Source organism: Phasianus colchicus, chromosome 1, assembly GCF_987193195.1.
Source record: "Phasianus colchicus chromosome 1, bPhaCol1.hap1.1, whole genome shotgun sequence".
NCBI lineage: Eukaryota > Metazoa > Chordata > Aves > Galliformes > Phasianidae > Phasianus > Phasianus colchicus.
The window spans coordinates 114,543,428-114,563,268 of NC_143436.1; the positions used below are offsets into that span (position 1 = coordinate 114,543,428).

General features: G+C 43.1%; 1 protein-coding gene across 1 annotated transcript in view; it reads right to left on the minus strand.

Annotated features, from left to right (window-relative positions):
* Nucleotides 1-18,245, minus strand: part of TSPAN7 (tetraspanin 7) — an 89,190-nt gene extending 70,945 nt beyond the window's left edge. The window contains exon 1 of the mRNA XM_031594572.2: nucleotides 18,087-18,245. Coding sequence (XP_031450432.1) covers nucleotides 18,087-18,167 — 81 coding nt within the window. The 5' untranslated portion in view covers nucleotides 18,168-18,245. The remainder of the gene's footprint in view (nucleotides 1-18,086) is intronic.
* Nucleotides 18,246-19,841: the final 1,596 nt, after the last annotated feature.

Here is a 19,841-nt window from a genome sequence, read left to right on the forward strand (position 1 = left end):
GGTCAGGGGAGACCTTACTGCTCTCTACAGCTACCTGAAAGGAGGCTGTGGCAAGGTGGGGGTCAGTCTCTTCTCTATTCTTCTATTTTTATTCTCATGTCATCAGCTAGAGGCGTCCACAGATTCAGAGTGATTTTTCAATTTCAAAATCACCTTCAGGATTGCCAATATTGTTATTGATTTCATTATTATTATTTAGGTTAGATGTACATAAGAATAACATTTTCTTGTCAAGTTATCCAGCACAAACTGTTTGCCATTTGTCCTGTGTTCCTGAAAAGAGTAGCCTCAAAAGGTGCAACCCAGGTGTGTTTTAGAAACATGAGAAGGTCCATCAGGAACAAACATATCTAAAACTCCAGCAGCACAACTCTTCTGAGGAACTATGGCACTTTGTAAAGAGAACTTCAAAATAAGCAATGCTGGGGCTTTTCCTCCAACAAATATCTTTCTATCTCATCATAGATCAAGTTACCAAAATACTTTTCATTTTTCAAGATAATTCATCTTTCACGTATTGTTTGCTGGAATACAAAGCACGGTAAATCTTTCTTTACAGGCACTTCCTCTGCCCAAAATTACATCTAATTTCAACTTGAATGCATTAATAATTTCAAAATCCACAGCATCTTCCCACAATAGGAAACAAGTGCAAATATTTACACTTAACAGTTTTCCTGTGGTTTTCATGCCAGCTTCAAAGTCAAGCAGAGAGCTCGCTTTCATTGTAATACGCTTAGCAGAGAGCAGTGTTAGCACTTACCAGTGGGCAGTGTTAGGACACCAATATTCTCTTTCCTAAACAGGTAATGACCTGTATTTTACTCTAGCAGTGCTTGTTAGACAGACCACACAAAAGAAACTTGCCAACTCCATCTACCAAAAAGGTGACACATGAGGTCAGAGTATTATTCTAAAGATCTTTCTGACAGTCAACTCTTAATATACATACAGGTTGTTGAAAAGGAAAGGAAAGGTACTACATTTAGTCTCTGGAGTTAAACTTTGGGAAGAAGGTGATGAATAAGTTAGAATTTTATGTAAAGCATACAGCCTTTATCATCATTTCTTAGGCAACTTCTCATGTCCATCAAGAAAAGATTTTACACACAGTGTGCAAGCTAGTATGTGGCACAAAAGAAAGCACTTTCCACCCCATCCAGCTCCAGATCTCTCCAGTGGAGCAAGGAGAGAAAGAACTCACTCCTGACTGCTCAGGAGACACCCAATATGGCCCAAATTCATTTGTGAACGGCCTTGCACTCCCTCCTTTCTCATCTGGAAGGAAGGGTTGGAAGGCCACTAGCAAATTAGTGAGCAATTTCTCAAGAGCAGAGCTTAAGAAGGGAAGCGCAAGGGAGAGTCATCATTAAATATTTTTATCCCTTCAGGAGCTTAGGTACAAAAGCTGATGTTCTCTTCTTTGCTGTTCTCCAGAAGGTATACTATATATCTATCCTAGCTAATAGAGAATAAAAGAGCCAGAAAAGGCTCAGCTGTAACCTCCACCAAGGGTAAGTGCATCTGACCATATTGCACAGTCATGTATTCAGTGGCTCCTGGAGCATGTGAGGATAATCTATTCTTTTCTTGCCCTAAAAGACCAATCATGTAATTCCGGTTCTATCTGCACAAATGAGACCAGTGATGAAAATGCAGGGCACAGGAGTTTAAGAGTCTCACAGGAGAGGGAAACTTACTTGAGTTCTCAATCTGCAAGCAAAAATAAATTCCCACTGAGAACAGCAATTCACCTTTCCCGTGTCAAATGTTCATTGAGGGATTCTGAATAAATTGAAAACAGATAAATATATAAATAAAAATCCTCACACTGATTAGATAAATTATAGAATGATTTGCTCATCAGAAGAAGTGTGTATATGAATATAAATATATATAAGAATAACACATCCCTCCAAATAGCTGAGTATCACTTCAACACCCCAGAGCCTGATTCCAAATCATCTATGAGGCAACTGCACAGAAACCAGAAGTTCAAATATTTTGGAGAGTTTGAATGAGCACATCTAGATTTATATCTACAGTACACTATGCAGCACTGTGGAGCAGCTGTACAACTGCACACAATACAACCAAATCCTCTGAAGAAGCAAGGAAGAATACATCTTTAATCCTGACAGTGCTTCTTCCAAGATCTAGGTACCTCCGAACAATATTACACTGTGCTAGGAGGACAGGCTAGCTCAGATGTTGCTCAACTGTTTTTACAAAGAACAAGGGTTTCTTTGCAAATTTGGATCTTTTTTTTATATTAGAGTTAGCTTCTGCCAAACTAACAGGCCAGCACAGAACCACCCTCAGAAGTAGTGCTTTGTAGATGTTCTGCACAAAGATCACACACTTGTCTTGCATATGCCCAGGATGAAAAAGTTCTTAACAAAGGCCATTCTTCCTCAGGCAGAATGAGCCTTGAAATGACCTTTCTCACACCCTTTCTGGTCTGAGACCAACCAGGTTAAAGCAAAAGGATAGGGAAAATACTATTCAAAATGTCATTTTTGTGACAGCATTGTTAAGAGGACTGACACCATACCAAAGAAGGTCTGTTTTACTCATTTGAAAAAGCAGTCTCTTTCCTCACAGAGATTTGTTTTAATGTCAAGAGGAGACAGATGCCAGTGAAGAAAAAATACTGTACAAGGCCTCAGAAAGGCCTGATCTACCAAATCATAATCACAAGGCCACATCTCCTTCAGAGTCCCCTCTTTGGAGATATTCAGGACCCACCTGGATGCTTTCCTGTGCAACCTACAGAAGGGAACCTGCTTCGGCAGGGGTTGGACTTGTTCCCAGAGTCTCTTCCAACACCTACAAATCTGTAACTCTGTTATCTGGGATCTCAGCCTTTGCCTGCTAATGCCACTCCTTCATAAGCAAGCATCATCATGTATATTCAAACCTATCCGTAAGGCTAGTGGATTTGGCCAAGGTAAGCCTCAGTTACCTCAGCAAAATCAAAGATTTACCTCAGCAGACTGTATTTAAGATCACTCTTTTCTCCCTGCCTCAGATACACTTACTGTTACACAAGAAAACCAAGTCAGAGCATGGACAATGCTGCCTCTACCACAGTGAAGATAAGGTCCCACAACAACACTTTAAGGCAGCTGGCCCTTAACACACTCCATTTCCTCTTTCACCCTGTGCCCACCATGGTATTTAAGCATTTTAGTGAAGGAGAGAGGCTAGTAGGGGAAAGCTGGTCCAAAACAGCTATGACTAATTCTGTTTTTCCCCCTGCAGCTTTTCGTCAGTTACTACATTTTAGGCTATCGTGTGGCACAGCACAAATGGAAGTGAGATTACATAATGGAACTGACTGCTCTCTTCTGTATACTTACTTTGTCACTAAGTACTTTTGATTACAGGATAAGTCAAGAAAGGGTAAAAACAGCAAGCACAGCAGTTTTACCCAAGCAGGGATGTAATTTCGATATTATTGATATAGTCCAACACGAACCACAAACATTAATTTTCAAGCATGCCAAGTGCTGGAAGAAATAACACCAAAAATCAGATTGCCACAATTCCAGTGCTAGCTGTGTTCCCTCCTGCAAAACATGCATGCTGAGACCCAAAACACATACATAGGAATCACTGGCTCCTACCATTATGATCCTCTCTGTCCTAGCTTACATGGGCCATCTGTTACTACTTAGTAGACAGTCCTACTAAACAGTAGATTGGTAACATTTATGTGAAAAGAATGAAATAAACTGCCAACAAAAACGCCATTATGAAGCCTTGCCTAAATTACCATAAGAGTTGCTCGTAATTTACATACTTGAAAAGTATAATTTTAACTATGCCAAATAAAGTGATAAAGGATACCAAAGCAGGAACTAAGCCACAGGATAGTTTCACTCTCTATATGGTAACACTCATGGAGAAGAAGTGGGAAACAGAAATCACGCTGGGGCTTACCTAATAGTTCTGTGGTTTATATAGTAATATCCAAAAACGCCATGGGAATTAATGACCTTTTGCAAAATACTGAATCCCTGTAATTTAGGGGAATTCTTGTTCACCAGCCTGTACATAAAGATAAGAACAAAACAGTGACTGCTCTAAACTATCATGCCTTGCTCTTAGTCCAACAACTTAGCAACAGTAATCACAAGCGACATTAGGATAAAGCTGCACTGATGGAGGAAGGGGCCTTCAGAACAGAAATAGCCTGCTACACTCCTAAATCCACTCAGCTTCAACATGAATACTAGGATGAACGACCTCTTCTTTCCTGAGTTGTCACTCTGACACCCACTAGCACAAAACAACAAAATACACATTACACTGTAGATAGTGAGAGACCTTAATTTAACTCTGACATAAAATCAAATGCACCGAGCATTAATTTCTTCCCAACAGGTCTCACTGTGGGTGCAGGGAAATGCAAAGATCTATCACATAGGCTACAGAATATGCTCTCCGTGCAAACAAACTCTGTTCTTCTTAAAGAAGTCCCCAAATTAAATGCTTCCCATGAGCAATAATGTCTGAAAGCCTTAATCTCACAACCTGCTCTGGTTTTCAGCGGCAGCTGGGGACTCTGTCCATTTCAGCAGAACTCAGCCTGAGCCCAAGTTGTGTATTAATATCAACTAATGCACTTTTCCTGCATTAAGGCAGACTCCAGAGAACTGCCGTCCTCACGAAGACTGTACGTTGTTGCTGTCCAATTAAAATTCATCTATGAAAACTGCCAAGAAGTCTTCACAGCTGTCACAGCATCCATTTCACACGTAAATTAGAGACAAATTAGTTAAGAAGGCAGTCCAATTCCTAGGAGCACTTGGCAATCTCACTCAGAAAATCCATGATAGAGTACACAAATCACAAAATTTTGTACATTGGTCTTTAAGCACAGCTTCATTTTAACAAAATCCTTCTCCACGGATGCCCACAGGAAGATAAAATACGCAAACTAGCTTGTTCTGAGGTCAACATTTAAACTTGATCTCACTTGCCACAGTTGGTACATACCATGTAGATAACAGATCACAGACATTTGGTACGAAGAGGATAAGGACATTCTTAAGTTAGCACACCATTTCCTTCCTTTGAGGTAAGCATGTCAACAAACCCTTCTTAGTCACTAGTCAAGTCACCTTTCAAAATAGCGGTGGATATCCATTTACAGAACTGTGCACTTCATTCCTCAAAGGAAACCATTCTTATTTTCTACATGAGGGGAAATCAATTTTGTTACCCACAACAGGGCTTGCCACATCTGTGAGGACAGGAAAGGTGCCTAGGTTGTTCCCAGCAGTGGATGCCCACTGAGTTGAGGGTCTAGTGCCATTCACTGGCAGCTCTCTTCCCTCTCACAAGATACTAAGCAACTTGATATGCTCTTTGCAGCACATCGTGTCTGCAGCTTTAGAATAAAGTAGCATTACACCCTGCTAATTTCTAGTTCAGAAACAGCCAACTGCTCCATCCAATTTCTTCCCACAAGTAGTATTCATTAGACTTCCCAGAAATATTTCCTGTAGTCTACAAACTACCTTAACAGCAGGGAAAATTCAATTTTTATTTCAACTTGCTATTCCTGCAATTGAAATAAGATGTCAAAGGGAGTGCTACTGTTTAGTAATGATTACAGTCAGAGGCTTAAAATAACTGATTCAAAATTGTGCCCACTTTGACTGTCAAACTGTTCCTTAGATATCTTGCTTGACTTGCATCGTTTTCTCCCTCTTAAATATGGGTGTAACAATTATTATTTTTTACATACTACCACTGGTAAATAAATCTGAAGATTTTATTTCCCCATTAGTAATTAACCAATGCTTCTTATGAACAGGAAAAAAAAAAAAAAAAAAGTAAGACATAACATCAATGCTGTAAAAAAGTCCCCACCTTATTAATCCATCAGGAACAGACAGGTTCCATTTCTTCCCCAAATTTTAATACAAAGAACATTCACTTTGCCATGCCCTCTGATTTTGGTCAGAATACTCAGCATTTATTCGTTTACCGGCTGACTTGTGTGTGATCTCACAGCACACTATCTCTTATATACAGATCAAGTATTTTGCTCTTGCATTCTTTAGTTTAGGCTTTATTCTTATAGAAGCTGCAATATTTTACACACAGTTCTACCTTCTTTGGTGTCCATTCAAGCCCCTGGAGAAGCTCACATCTTGCAGAATGACACTGCACTGCAGAATCAAAGGGCAAGTCCAAAGACACAAGGTAGAATTTTACAAGTCTTCCATCTTATCAATTAAAGGAAGAAAAAAAAAAAAAAACGGTTTATCCTGCTGTGACATCCATCACAAGAACAAGTGATAAACCCTCCCAACCTCAATCTTAATTCTGCCATTAACATTTGAGCAAAACTATGGCAAGCCACAGGCTCTCCACTACAATTTATCAGTATTGGGCAGATGGGCCTTAATATCACAAGCTCCAGCAAATTGAAAAACCACTCAGTATGGTCAAGGATAAATAACTGCACGCTTTTGTCTGCTACTTCTATCCTGCTTTTTTTTAAATGAGGGATGTTTTCCCCTGTATACAATGGCTTTGTCACCTCCAAGTCATACTCAAGAGGACAGAAGAGCAGGACAAAGTAGTCCTATACTCCCCAGAAACTACATAGATACAGCAAAACAGTTTGAGCTAGGAAAAGACCAGGTACCAATGGCGCTGCATTTTTAAGATGACATTTACCAGGTTTATTTTGAGGCAGAAAAAAAAAAGGAACAAGAATGAGCTATGGGAACTCCAGTATACAAGTCAGGGAAACATTCTGTTTTAACATACGTGAATATTAAGAATGAAAGAGTTTTAAAAAACAATCAACTAACTTCATAGGACAATCCGCTCACTAGTTTTAAGCAAAGAAAGATGACTCTGCAAGATATTTTATACATTTCATATGGACAAGACTCAGTGTACCAACATGCAGTCATCAACCTCAGCTGACTTAAAATGTCATTTCACATCATATGCTTTTGCTTACCAGTACTGCGTGAGTATATAGAGCAAATAAACTGTCAGAAGGCAAACATTACTGCCATGTGAAATCTGGTTTGAATGTACAACTGATTTGGCAGGGAATGGTGCTAGAAGAAAAACTGTTTAACTTTTTCTCATCGATGAGATGGTTGGGGTTTGTTTTTGTTTGTTTTTGTTTTTTTTTTAATAGCATTACTAGCTTGAATGTAACTAAAAGCAAAGATTCAGGATATAATTTTAAAATTCTTCTTGATATCCTTCAGATGGAGAGGTCTGCCATCTTAGGTCTTCAAAATATTTAAGAGTGCTGGGAAAAATAGGAAGACATTTTGGTCTAACACCTAGTGTGAAACTGCAAAGCTCAGCATTTCATGAAATTAAAAGGATAAATCAGCTCAGCGGTTGTGGCTCAGTTATGTCCTTGTTCATTTGGGGATTGCACTGCTCTAGCAAGCAGCCCGGCTCCTTACTGTAACACTGAATATCCTTCAGGGGTGAAACCCTTCTGGTCCTGGCAATCTGAGGTCAGTGACTGAGGGAGGAGGGAATACTTTAAATCTGATACTTCTGTTAAAAAATAGCTATGGAGCAGCATGCTCAGGTTTCGATAAAACAGGGACCGAGTTTGTTTTAAGCTCAAGAGCATACGTCTCTCTAAGTACTGCAGGTATATAGTGCCAGCTCACAGAGACTAAGGCAATTTTTCTCTACCCTTTTGGACAATTTCACCAGCTGGAAATTCTCTCTCCCACAGATGTATCTATTTTAAGGACAACTATGTTTCACAGAAGAAAGCAAGGAGCTGTTGTCTACAAAACACAAAACTCCTGGAGGTGGGAGGTTTTATTTTTGTTGCTAGTTTCAGTTGGAAAAAAAAACAGAAAAAACAACAAACCCCAACTGTGGAATGCAGCACTCTGTTTATGACCATGTTCCATCACAACACTCCTCTGGACAGCAAGCACCTGGGCTATGACATGGACTCCCTTATCCCACTGCCGAACACATGCATGGGGATCCGAAGCACAGAGCTGATGATTTCATCAGAAGAGGGGTGGCCAGCGGGGACAGGGAGGTGATTGTCCCCCTCTACTCTGCTCTTGTGAGGCCCCATCTGGAATACTGCGACCAGATCTGGAGCCCCCAGTACAAGAAAGACAGGGAGCTGTTGGAGAGGGTCCAGAGGAAGGCCATAAAGATGATTAGAGAGCTGGAGCACCTCCCTTATGAAGACAGGATGAGGGAGCTGGGCTTGTTCAGCCTGGAGAAGAGAAGGTTGTGGGGTGATTTCATTGCAGCCTTCCAGTACCTGAAGGGAGCCTACAAACAGGAGGGGAATCAACTCTTTACACGGCTTTACAAGGGTAGATAATGGCAGGACAAGGGGAAATGGTTTGAAGTTCAGGGAGGGAAGATTTAGGTTGGATGTCAGGGGGAAGTTCTTTACAGAGAGTGGTGAGGTGCTGGCACAGCTGCCCAGAGAGGTTGTGGATGCCCCGTCCCTGGAAGTGTTCAAGGCCAGGTTGGATGGGCAGCCTGGTCTAGTATTAAATGAGGAGGTTGGGGGCCCAGCATGTAAGAGTGGGGTTGGAGATTCATCATCCTTGAGGTCCCTTCCAACCCAAGCCATTCTGTGATTCTGTGATTCCACACTGGAAAGACATGCAACAAAAGCATTGCTTTGAAGCAGAGAGAACAATGAGAAAAGAATTAAAGCAAGAATATTTTTCCATAAAGAAAATGTGTTTATATAGAAGCCTGCAGGCAAAGGAGCCAGTTGTACCATCCTGCCCAAACACTGAGCTGCACAAATACTTTTTACACTATCTGATAGTGATAAAACACAGGGGAATGGCTTTAACTAACTGAGGTTAGGTTAGCTGTTAGGGGGAAATTCTTTCCCCAGAAGGTGGTGAGGTGCTGGCACAGCTGCCCAGAGAAGCTGTGGTGCCCCATCCCTGGAAACGCTCAAGGCCAGGTTGGATGGGGCCCTGGGCAGCCTGAGCTGGTGGGGGGCAGCCCTGCCCATGGCTGGGGTTGGACCTGGATGATCTTCAAGGTCCCTTCCAATCTAAGCCATTCACACGATTCCATGATCCCACACACACCCAGCAAGCATTCACCTCTCGCTGCTTCCTAGAGAGGCCATGAGCTGCCTTGATCTCACCAGCCACGACAAAAATAAACTAACAATGCCATCCCTGCAAAACATGTATTTTTTCTTCTTGAAAGGTGTGACCAGTACTTTCTGATCCAACCGCTCTCTATTGCTCCCTGCTTTATGAGAACAGGCAGCAAGGAATAAACTTGGGCTTGGCCTCTCTGTTACAGGAAACAATATCAAACCACTCTGGTAACCAGCTCCCAATGCCCCAGTATCTTGATTCCTTCTTTGAGAGTCTTTAAACTGCACTTGTCTGTAAATAAAAACTGAGGTTTGAAGGTGAAGCATAGATAGCCTGTAAGCTTTTCCGGGATGAGGGAGATGGATTTAAGCTTCTAAGTTGTTTTGCTCATATAATTAAACTCAGCAACTTTCCCTTAAGTATACCTGAAAAAGAAAATTAGTCCCAAATAATATGCAATCTCAACATTAGCTAGCAACTGCAAATTGTGAATATGACAACTGACTTAAAAACACAGCAACAGAAAAATGCTCTGATGAAATCCAAACATAGTATCACAGAATGTCCTAAGTTGGAAGGGACCCATAAAAGATCAGGGTCCAACTCCTGAGTATCAATGAACTGTAAACTGAGAGGAGGTTAAAAAAAAAATCTAAACATAAAATAATATCATAAATGGTATGGGTAAATGTAACCACACTGCAATCAATGCATATCACAGAGCAGAAGGCACCTCAACCAGTTTGGAGCAGCTGCAGCAGCAGAAATGACCACTGCACTGAGATGCAGAAATCAAACCCAGCTACAACATATGGAGGCTAACTTACTGGTATTTTGGTTACTTGTTTGTTTTCAAAGGAAAACAGAAATGACACATAGTTAATTATGTTATCATTCCAAGCCTAATTAGAGCAATTTAGATTTTAAGTACTATTGAAGTGAAGAGCATACAAGAGGATTGAGTTCCTATATCTTCTTTTGTCACTGCTTGTCTAGAAAGTGTCCAGAGGATTCAGTTTCTCCACAACCAACAACTTTCAGTGCTGGTTCAGGCCCCAGCCCCAGCCATGACTTGAAGCCAACACACTCCATACATCACCAGAAGGGAGGGCCTTGGTTCCGCCTGGTTGGACTGACTCAACACATCCCGTGACAACAGGTGATGCTATAAACTGGCTTAAGTTTAACATCAAGGTCCAAAGCAGAACATCAACATTATCTGGCATATTCCAGAACTTCTTGTTTCTAAAAAGTTTTGCAGTTTTTAGGTCTTTTTTTTCCCTCAAACTGTTTCCATCCCTAAGAGGACGACCTCCACCAAAGTTTTCAGTTTTGATACAGCTCCTACTAACTTTTTTTTACAGCCACACAAAGATGACTGCTTCATCACATTCTATTGCAAAAAATGCTGAAAAAGATCTTCTGGACACTTCAAAGTCACTGCCACTCAAAGCAATCCACAAGAAACTGTCCAAATTATATTCAAGCCCCTGGTGGTTATCAGGAGGCTCTCTGCACTTCCAAGTTTTAGGGAAATGTAAGCATTCCTCTTACACTAATGTTCACAGGATTTCAACCCATCCACCCCTCTCATCTCCCTCTGCTGCACCATACACTCATGCTTTAGGCCCACTCCCAAGATGCACAGGCTTTTGTAGATAAAGGCCACCACCTCATCATTCATGCCACCACTTTTCATTAGCAAATAAAAAATCAAACAAACAAAAAATTCACCCTGATCCACCCATATTCAAACCCAACTCTTGCTTTGCTGAAAGCTCCCAGAGAGTAACTCCCAGAAGCAAAAGACAACAAGACACAATTGCAGCCTTCTGCCCAGCCCAGGCTTCTTGTGGTGCACTTGTTCCTTTTAAGGTTTCTAGCACTCTCCCCAAAACAATATGTATTAAAAAAAAAAAAAAAAAAAAAAAAAAGAACATCTGGAAAACATCTTGCAAAATGCAACATGGAAATTATGGCAAAATTAATATTAACAGCATATTAACAGCATCACCTGCATTCCTTTATCACAGTTCCTGAAAGTCCCATGGCCTACTCCCTCAGCTCAACACTATGAAATAACAGTAATCCAGCAAGACACAAGCATGCCATGCTTCATAGTGTGCTTCAGAGGCCCTTCAGAACGTAAGACATATAAATGCTTCCCTCTTGTAACCCAGAACTGCTACAAAGGCACGGTGCAGAACATGCAAGCCATCTGCCCACTCAAGTGAGAGAAAGCTGAAATGGAAAAGAGGGCTCCTCCATAGATAGGAAGGATCTATTCTCTAGGAGACTATTACATGCTAATTAATAGTGATGAGCCTTAAGAAATGGAGCCATGCAAATAAAAATGGTTTTACTGTAACTGTTACCTATTCATAATCATCACCTCTGTAGTCGTCCTTCTAAACATTCGATGTCTGCACTGGAGAGAAGCTAACAGGATTTTCACCTGCAGGCGTGGTGAATGCTGAACGCATTCAGCATTATGCTTAAGCTAGCATCACTGTTACAAATTGCATTGGACTTAAAAGCATGTGAAAGATTGAAGGAGATACTTCTACAAGTGTGTAAGCTTGTAGGATACGCATGCACAAACAAGCTTCCCAGATATTCATCTATTAACTCATTTGCACATAAATTTGTAGGATAGTTGCAACACTAGAAGAAATGATAAAAATCCAGAGATATAGACAACTAATGGTACCATGTAATCTAATTTACCTTCCTGGCAGCACAAGGAATTGACAAATAGTCACATAATGAGAGATCAAATCAGATTCTTGGATGCATTTAAATTCCCTAGGTTTATCTACAGTAATTGTCTCCATTTCCTTGATAAGAGAGGCTACCAGGAGCCAGCATCCAAGAAAAAGGATTTGACTGCTTTCTTGAACAAAAAGTACTAACAAGACCTCCTGAGAACTCTTCCTAGAATTTTTGTTGGCATTATTTAGACCATGCCGCAGTTTGCTTAGAGCAGAAGTGAACACTAAGCAGCAGTGATCACTACACAGTGTTACCACACACCACCTCTGAAAGATCAAGGTCTTCTACCACGGCTTGTTTACAAATCCAGCCCATACTATCCCAAATATAATTGAAGCACTTCAAGCTGAGCACTGTCTCTCTCCATCAGTCCAAAGTGATTTATTATGCAAAAAATTACCATCCCCAAGCTAGAGAAGTGTCCTTGATACAAACTCTGAGATCAAGATGTAGCAAGGACATCATTGAAACATCATCTGAGTGACATGGATAGCAAGGTAAGAAGAAGCATTTGGTCAACAGTAAAATCAATTACATCCCTAAACGAGGCTTTTCTACAATGCTAATTGTAACAAAACATGAATGGAATGGAACATAACTCCTCTGAAAAAGGCTCAAGGGAGGCCTTATCTTTTTCTACAACTGCTTGAAATGAGGCTGTGGCGAAGTGGAAGTCAGCCTCTTCTCTGAGGTAACAGCAGTAGGATAAGAGGGAAATGCCTTAAGTTGGGTATTAGAAAAATTTTCTTCTCAGAAAGAGCAGGGAGGCAGTGGCACAGGCTGTCCAGGGAGGTGGTGGAGTCACATCCCTGGAGGTGTTCAAGAACCATGTGGATGTGGCACTGAGGGACGTGGGCAGTGGGCATGGTGTGATGGGCTGCTGGTTGGGCTAGGTGACCTCAGTGGTCCTTCCAACCTTAATTATTGTATGATTGTATTAATGGACATAGGAATGCAAAAGCTATACAGTTTTGCCAACAAGTCTGCTCCAAAATATACAAGTCAACTAAAGCTGGAAAAGCAATTCACTGCCAAGGAGAAAGGCATTAGGTCTGCACGATATCTGAAGCCTGCAGACAGTTAAGTTTTTTTTATATCATAGCTTCAATGAAAACAAAAAAAATCCCACTTCCAAAGCGAAGACCAGTTGGGCGAGTACCTCAGCAGGAAATTTAGAAAGCCGAATCTGAAGCTATGTTTCTGAACACCATCTATCCTCTTTTTTTATATCCAGTTATTTATTTAGCCAACAGAAAGCACGTTAGGCAGTGCTCACATCACCATTATCTTTTATCTTTCACGTATGTCATTATGAGAACAGAAGGGGAAACAACTGACCTAAGGAGGAAAGGCTTGAGGTTTGTGCCCAAACAATGGAGCACTTCAAATCCACCACGCTGGGGATAATGTGCACTTTTGAAAGTGAAATCTTTCTGGATTTCAAATAACCGAGTGCGAACAATGAAATTTCTCTCCAAAAGTACAGCATTTATGACTTTGCAGTCAACAGAACCACCAAATGACACAAGAGTCCAAACCACGTGGGAAAGCTAAAAAATTTCCCAGAATAGTTCCTTCACAATTGCTAACTGCTATGAAACAGCTATTAAAAAATAAATAAACAAACATAAAAAAACCACAAGCATGGAGAGGGAGATTTAAAAAAACAGATGTATGTAGAAACCAATTCAGAAGCACTGAAAAGAAGTTCGGGGGAGAAAAAAAAGTAATTCCAATAAACCAGTTGGACATCCATAGTGAAGATTACTAATGCCATTGGTAACTTAAAGAGACGCACAAAGTTTATCTCAAATTATAACAAGGAGTTTGAACTGCTGTATTTGAAGATGGGCCAGCAATTCAGCCATAAATTCACATTACAGGGCAGGCCATCTCACTTGATCTTTGTCTCAGGCATTTCCCAGAAAATGCTATGGTAAGCTCCCAAAACCAGATGCGAATGCCACCTCCTCCATACCAAGGTCATCACAGCAACACCAAGTGAAGCCCCAGAAGCTGACATGGGGTAGGCAGTATGGACCCCTGCTGCTGCCAGCCCCCAGCTGCTGCCCTCCTTTTCTGGAAGCTTGTGAGAAGATGGAAAAGCAGGACTGTTCTTCCAAAGAGAAGCCCACACACCCCAGTCCTCATGATGAGCATGTTTACCTCGAGTATTGTGTTCAGTTTTGGGCCCCTCACTACAGGAAAGACATTGAGGCCCTGGAGCGTGTTCAGAGAAGAGCAACAAAATTGGTGAGGGGTCTGGAGCACAAATCTTATGAGGAGTTGCTGAGGGAGCTGGGATTGTTTAGTCTGGAGAAGAGGAGGCTCAGGGGAGACCTTATTGCTCTCTACAACTTCCTGAAGGGAGGTTGTGGTGAAGAGGGGTTTGGCCTCTTCTCCCAGGCAACAAACAGGACACGGGGAAATGGCTGCAAGTTGTGCCAGAGGAGGTTTAGGTTAGACATAAGGAAGAACTTTTTCTCTCAGAGAGTGGTCAGGCACTGGAATGGCCTGCCCAGAGAGGTGGTGCAGTTGCCGTTCCTGGCAGTGTTAAGAGGTGTCTGGATGAGGAGCTGTGAGATATGGTTTAGTGCTTGTGGTAGCAATGGTAATAAGAAGACAGTTGGACTAGATGATCTTATAGGTCGTTTCCAACCTTGTGATTCTATGATTCTATGCTTTATGTCACAGGGCCATGTTCTGACCGAGCATCCCTGTGGCAACCAGAGGAAATGCCTGCAAGGAAGGCTGATGATTTAAAAAGAGGTGATTCCAATGGGTAATTTTAAAATTACAGCACTGGTTACCCCTCCTGTCACACACTGCAGCAATCCTGTTACCTACCAAGCTCCAGAGGAATGTACAAGGATGCATAGGGTCATTTCCCAATCAGTGAAGACTTGGAAAACAACTGCTATTATAAATATCTCAAGTCTCAATTTATGACATTTCAAAGGACAAACCAAGTTCTAAAAACCTCATTCAGTATCTCAAACATCAATCTTGGTCAGTGATATGCCTTGCAAAATACCCAAAACTCTACTAATATGCAGTTATTGTGTTATTTAACCTCAAGAATCCCCCATACTAGCAGAACTGTATGACCAAAGCACTCATTCTAGTGCCAAGTGTCTCACAGGACCTAAAATCAGAGCTAACAACTTTGCTCTGGGGTCTGTTTGGGACAACAGTAACATCTGCATAGAAGATGAAAGCCACTTTCTGCAGCCCTCTGACTGCAGGACCAGTGGACTTGCCTCTGAAACTCTGCCTGAAAACACTCCAAGGCAGGCAGTTAACTTGGTAACAGAATACATTTCAAAGCCCTTACAGTGATAAAAACTAAGAATACATACATCTTAAGATATCAAAAGATCTGGATAAATAAAAGCTTGAAACATTTCACCCCCGTATAGAAAATGCACTTTGAATTCTAATCCAAAGTTTGCCTTCTCTTAAAAATAAGGCAGGTGATATCTCAGATTGTCAGGTAAGCAATTTATGATACCCAAAAGGGAAAGAAAAAAAAAAAAAGAAAAAAAAAAAAAGCTAACAACCCAGCAGCATTTTTACTGCCTCTTTTAATCTACTGGTTCCAAACCAGATGCATTCAGTGCAGCATTCTGATTAGAAAAAAAAACGGCTGTTGAATTTTTATTACTATGTCCCTTAAGGACTAAAAGCGGTAACCCCAGGCATTAATGTGCACCATGAATAACGATACATACGAGCACATAAAAAGCTTGTTATCTCTGTTTATGGAATTTTTCTACCATGTTGATACATTTATGGATAGAAGTAGGGTGCAGGGGAGAAGAGAAAGCTATCAAAGTAACAAATACTGTTAAATAAAACCTATCTGGAAAGGAATAAGCTGTGCAATACAAAATGCGAATAAGCCATGTCTCTTCATTACCACACTGACGCTCCTTTGTAGTCAGTGGAGCCTTGTTTAATAGTTCTACTAAAAGCCTTCAGCCACATACATCTCACCCACTGATAGAAAACACAATTCAGATGTAACCTCGATAAACTGTCACTCATTATAGGAACAATCTGCATACACAGGTTTTCTTCTTTTATAATCAGTGTAAACAGGGAGAGCTCCTTTTCCATGCTCTGAAACAGCTCAGTGGATGCACAGAAGCCCCTTCTCGCCTCGTCCTGTATGGCAATAGCTGCAGCTTGCTCCAATTTATACTAAAGGGTTGATTCAAACCCAGAAAAAGGCCAGAATACATAAATTAGTTTTTGTTCTTGTACCCTGAAAGGAGGAACAAATGACAAAGATTTAGAGCCTGCTGTCAGCCACCCTGCCCCTTTACCAAGCCCTCTGCTGACTTCCCCCCACTAAGATCAGCCTGGGTTTCCCTAGATTGGTGCCCTGGGAGAACAGATGCAACATAGAGCATTATGGAAAAATAAAATCACTTCTCTCCAGCTGTTTATATTCCTCCTTCAGGCTCAAGGAAGGGGACACACAGACAAACACCAACAGCTGCTAGGCTTTAGGTGCCCAGAGGAGCTGTGCCCTTGGAGAAGACTGGGTCACGCAGGAACAGCTTGTTTGGAGGAAAAGGGTTTGTATCCGAGCATCCCACCATTGCAAGGGCTCAGGCCAAAGCTCAGCTGTCCTGCTTGCCCTGAGAGGTCCCAGCTGCCAACCTGGCCTGCCATCGGCACAGCCTGAAGCACAAAGCCCTCAGCCAGCTGCTTGGCTTGGTGCACAGTTCTCTCTTTTTTAATGAGATCAGCACTCATGAAATGTGCTAGCTCAACGGGCATGCTGATGGAAGCCCTCTGGAAGCTCTTTGGTCAGGATGAACAGATAACTGCGGTCGCTTTCACAAAGACCTCGTGTGAAAAGACACCGTGAATTCAGCGGAGTTCCTGCAAGGGTTTCTCATGGATCTGCTGAGAACAGAGCACGGGGAGGAGAAAATCCTTCCACTGAGTTAAGTGCATGAACTTCACAACCTACCTCTTCAAGACTGGCACTAAGGAGTTACTTGTCAACAAGTAGAGGACACCGACTCCTTATCTGTCTCAAATAGACCTGCTGTGGGTGCAACCACTGTTGTTAAAATAAGGAGGGCGGGCATGTTTAATGCGTGTAGGTCACAGCCATGATCCTGCTGGGAGCAGAATGGCTTTTAGTTCTGTTTTCAAGTTTTCACTTGAAAAAGCCTACGAAGTCAAACAGGAAGAGTCACACGTTCATGATAAAGATATAAAGTATGACTGCGATGAATAAGCAAGTCTTTGTTTAGAATACATTTTTAAGCAGAAAAATGAAGATCAGTTACTCTTATTTCGCAGACACTTCTCCCAGCATAAGGCCATTACAACGATCAAACACAATCAGCTTTCCTCAGTAGCCGGTGACAAATTTGCTCCAGCGTACGGTCTTTAATAGTACACAGTGGGGCCATTATCCTGTGTTGTCACCGCGCACCATTAAAAGGTCTTTAATCTCCAGATTGCTGCCACAATATGCTGCTGATGTCAGTGATCTGCTGAGTAACAGGCCAGGACAACGCGGCTATCTCCAGCCTCTGGGGCCGCCTGCAAATCCAGGCTCCCCGGCACTCAATCGCTGCCACTCAATTAATGTATCTGGGTCAGAAAAACGGTTTGCGGGAGCCGCGTTACGAAACGCTCCCTTCACACCGGCGGACAGCAGAGCCCAGGAAACCCCCCCACTGCCTGCGAGCGGGCGAGCATCGCTCAGCGGTGCCCGCAGCACCGGGCCGGGGGGGCACGCGGCTCCCCGGGGGGCGGTGGGGCTGCGGCAGGCGCGGCTCCATCCCTCCTCCGCCCGCTCCGGGGCTGTGCCGGCAACTTTCCCCCGCGGTGGAGAGCCAAAAAATACACACACACATACATATATATCTATATGTGCATATATACGTGTGCCCATGTGTATACGTATATGTGTGTATGTATACGCGCGGTGCGTATGTATATATATATGTATGTGTGTGTGTATATACATACAGAATACGTGTGTATATATCTGTGCATACACACGTATACATCTGTATACACGAACGTACGCCCACCCGCGCCCCCCCGCCACGCACGGCGATGTCAGCCCCGCGGAGCCCCGCGCACAGCCCGCCCCGGGCTCCCGGCACCGGCCGCGCTGTAGGGCAGGTGGGGGTCGCGGGGGTGACCCGCGGAGGGCGGCTGACTCACCCAGAAGACGAAGGAGTAGATGATGAGAAGGGTTTTCAGACACGTTATCACGGGTTTGGTCTCCATTCTCCTCGATGCCATAATACTGAGCTCCCGGCTGCAGGCTGGGCGCGGGAGGGAGGCGGGCTGGAGGCGGGGAGGCGGGCGGGAGGCGGAGGGAGCGGGAGGTGAGCTCAGCGCTCGGCTCGCCCCGCCGCGCGGCTCACCGCGCCGCCTGCTGCCGCCCCCGGACCGCCGGCGGCACACTGCGGCCGCCAGGGGGCGCGGGGAGTCGGGGAGGCCGCCACGGCCCCGCTCGGCGGTGGAGAGACTGAGCGGGCGGGGGGCGGCACTCCCGTGCCGGCTGTGCCTGAAGGGAGGCTGTCCCGAGTAGCGTTCGGAGATTGGGGCGAGGGGGGGTCGGCCTTTTCTCCCAGGTGACTAGTGATAGAACGTGAAGTAATGGCCTCACGTTCTAGGGAGATTCAGGTTGGATACTGGGAACAATTTTTCCTCAGAAAGAGCAGTGAGGCAGTGGCACAGGCTGCCCAGGGAGGTGGGGCAGTCACCGTCCCTGGAGGTGTTGAAGATCCCTGTGGATGTGGCACTGAGGGACACGGGCAGTGGGCATGGTGTGATGGGCTGCTGGTTAGGCTAGGTCATCTTAGTGGCCTTTTCTAACCTTAATGATTTTGTGATTCTATGAGTTGTATGTATGAATTTCACCTTGGGAGCGCAGGTCATGACTCTGGGATGCTGCTGGAGACTGATTCCTAACCTTGTCTTTGCCATATCATCAAATCTGAACTCTATCCAAGAACTCATCTTGACACTGAACCCCAATTGAAGCTGACCAGAAGCCATTTCCCTCTGCATGCCTCTGAGATCCACAGCCCATCTCCATCTCAGAGAGAGAGAGCAGAGCTCTCAGGAGAGAGCCTGCCTCTAGTTATTGTCACAGCAGCGATCAGCACACTGCAGTACCCAACAAGAGTGGGTGGCTGAGAAACAACCATGTTAGCTGAGGAGAAGAATGGAACTCCCTGCTAGGGTGGTGCTCCAAACTATACCTTTTACTGCACTAAAATCGAATCAAGGGCAACCTGAGCAGCATGTCCTCGGGCTACAAAATCAATGTAGTTCATGCAGCTGATGTACCAAGGTGATAAACCAAGCTTTGCCGTTCAAGGGACAATGTTTAGAAGCAGAAGAGAAAAAAAAAAAAAAAAAAAAAAGATCCCTGAGCAAGCGCTTTTGCAATATGCAGGAGCTTTGTGAGGAAGAATGCCACAACACATTCTGCTGGGTTTGACTTATGACTTTAAGGGTTGCTTATTTTAATGGATAGCCCACTGTTTCCAGAAACAATGAAAGCGTTTAAAGGATGCTCGGAGGGGGAGCATACTGCGGGAGCTACTGTTTTGTGAGGCATTCACCACTTTTGTGGAAAATTCATATGACAGATGCATAAATCTTTATTGACTTGGCCATTAAAATGTAAATAAGTGCAGTAACTGCAAAAAATTACATTGACACTAACAACAGTTATAAATATTCACTGTACAAAAACTACTGTAAGATTTTTGACAGAAAATAGCCAAACAAGAGCAAAAGAAACTTATCTTCCTGCCACTCACACATGGGCTTTGGAAATGATAAATGCTGCTGTTCCAGGCTGAGGGACAGTCACTGTTTATTTCAGCAACTGTGGTTGTATCTCCCCTCCCCTTGAGGTACTTCTAATAAAGCACAAAGAAAGCACAGTATCAACCAGAA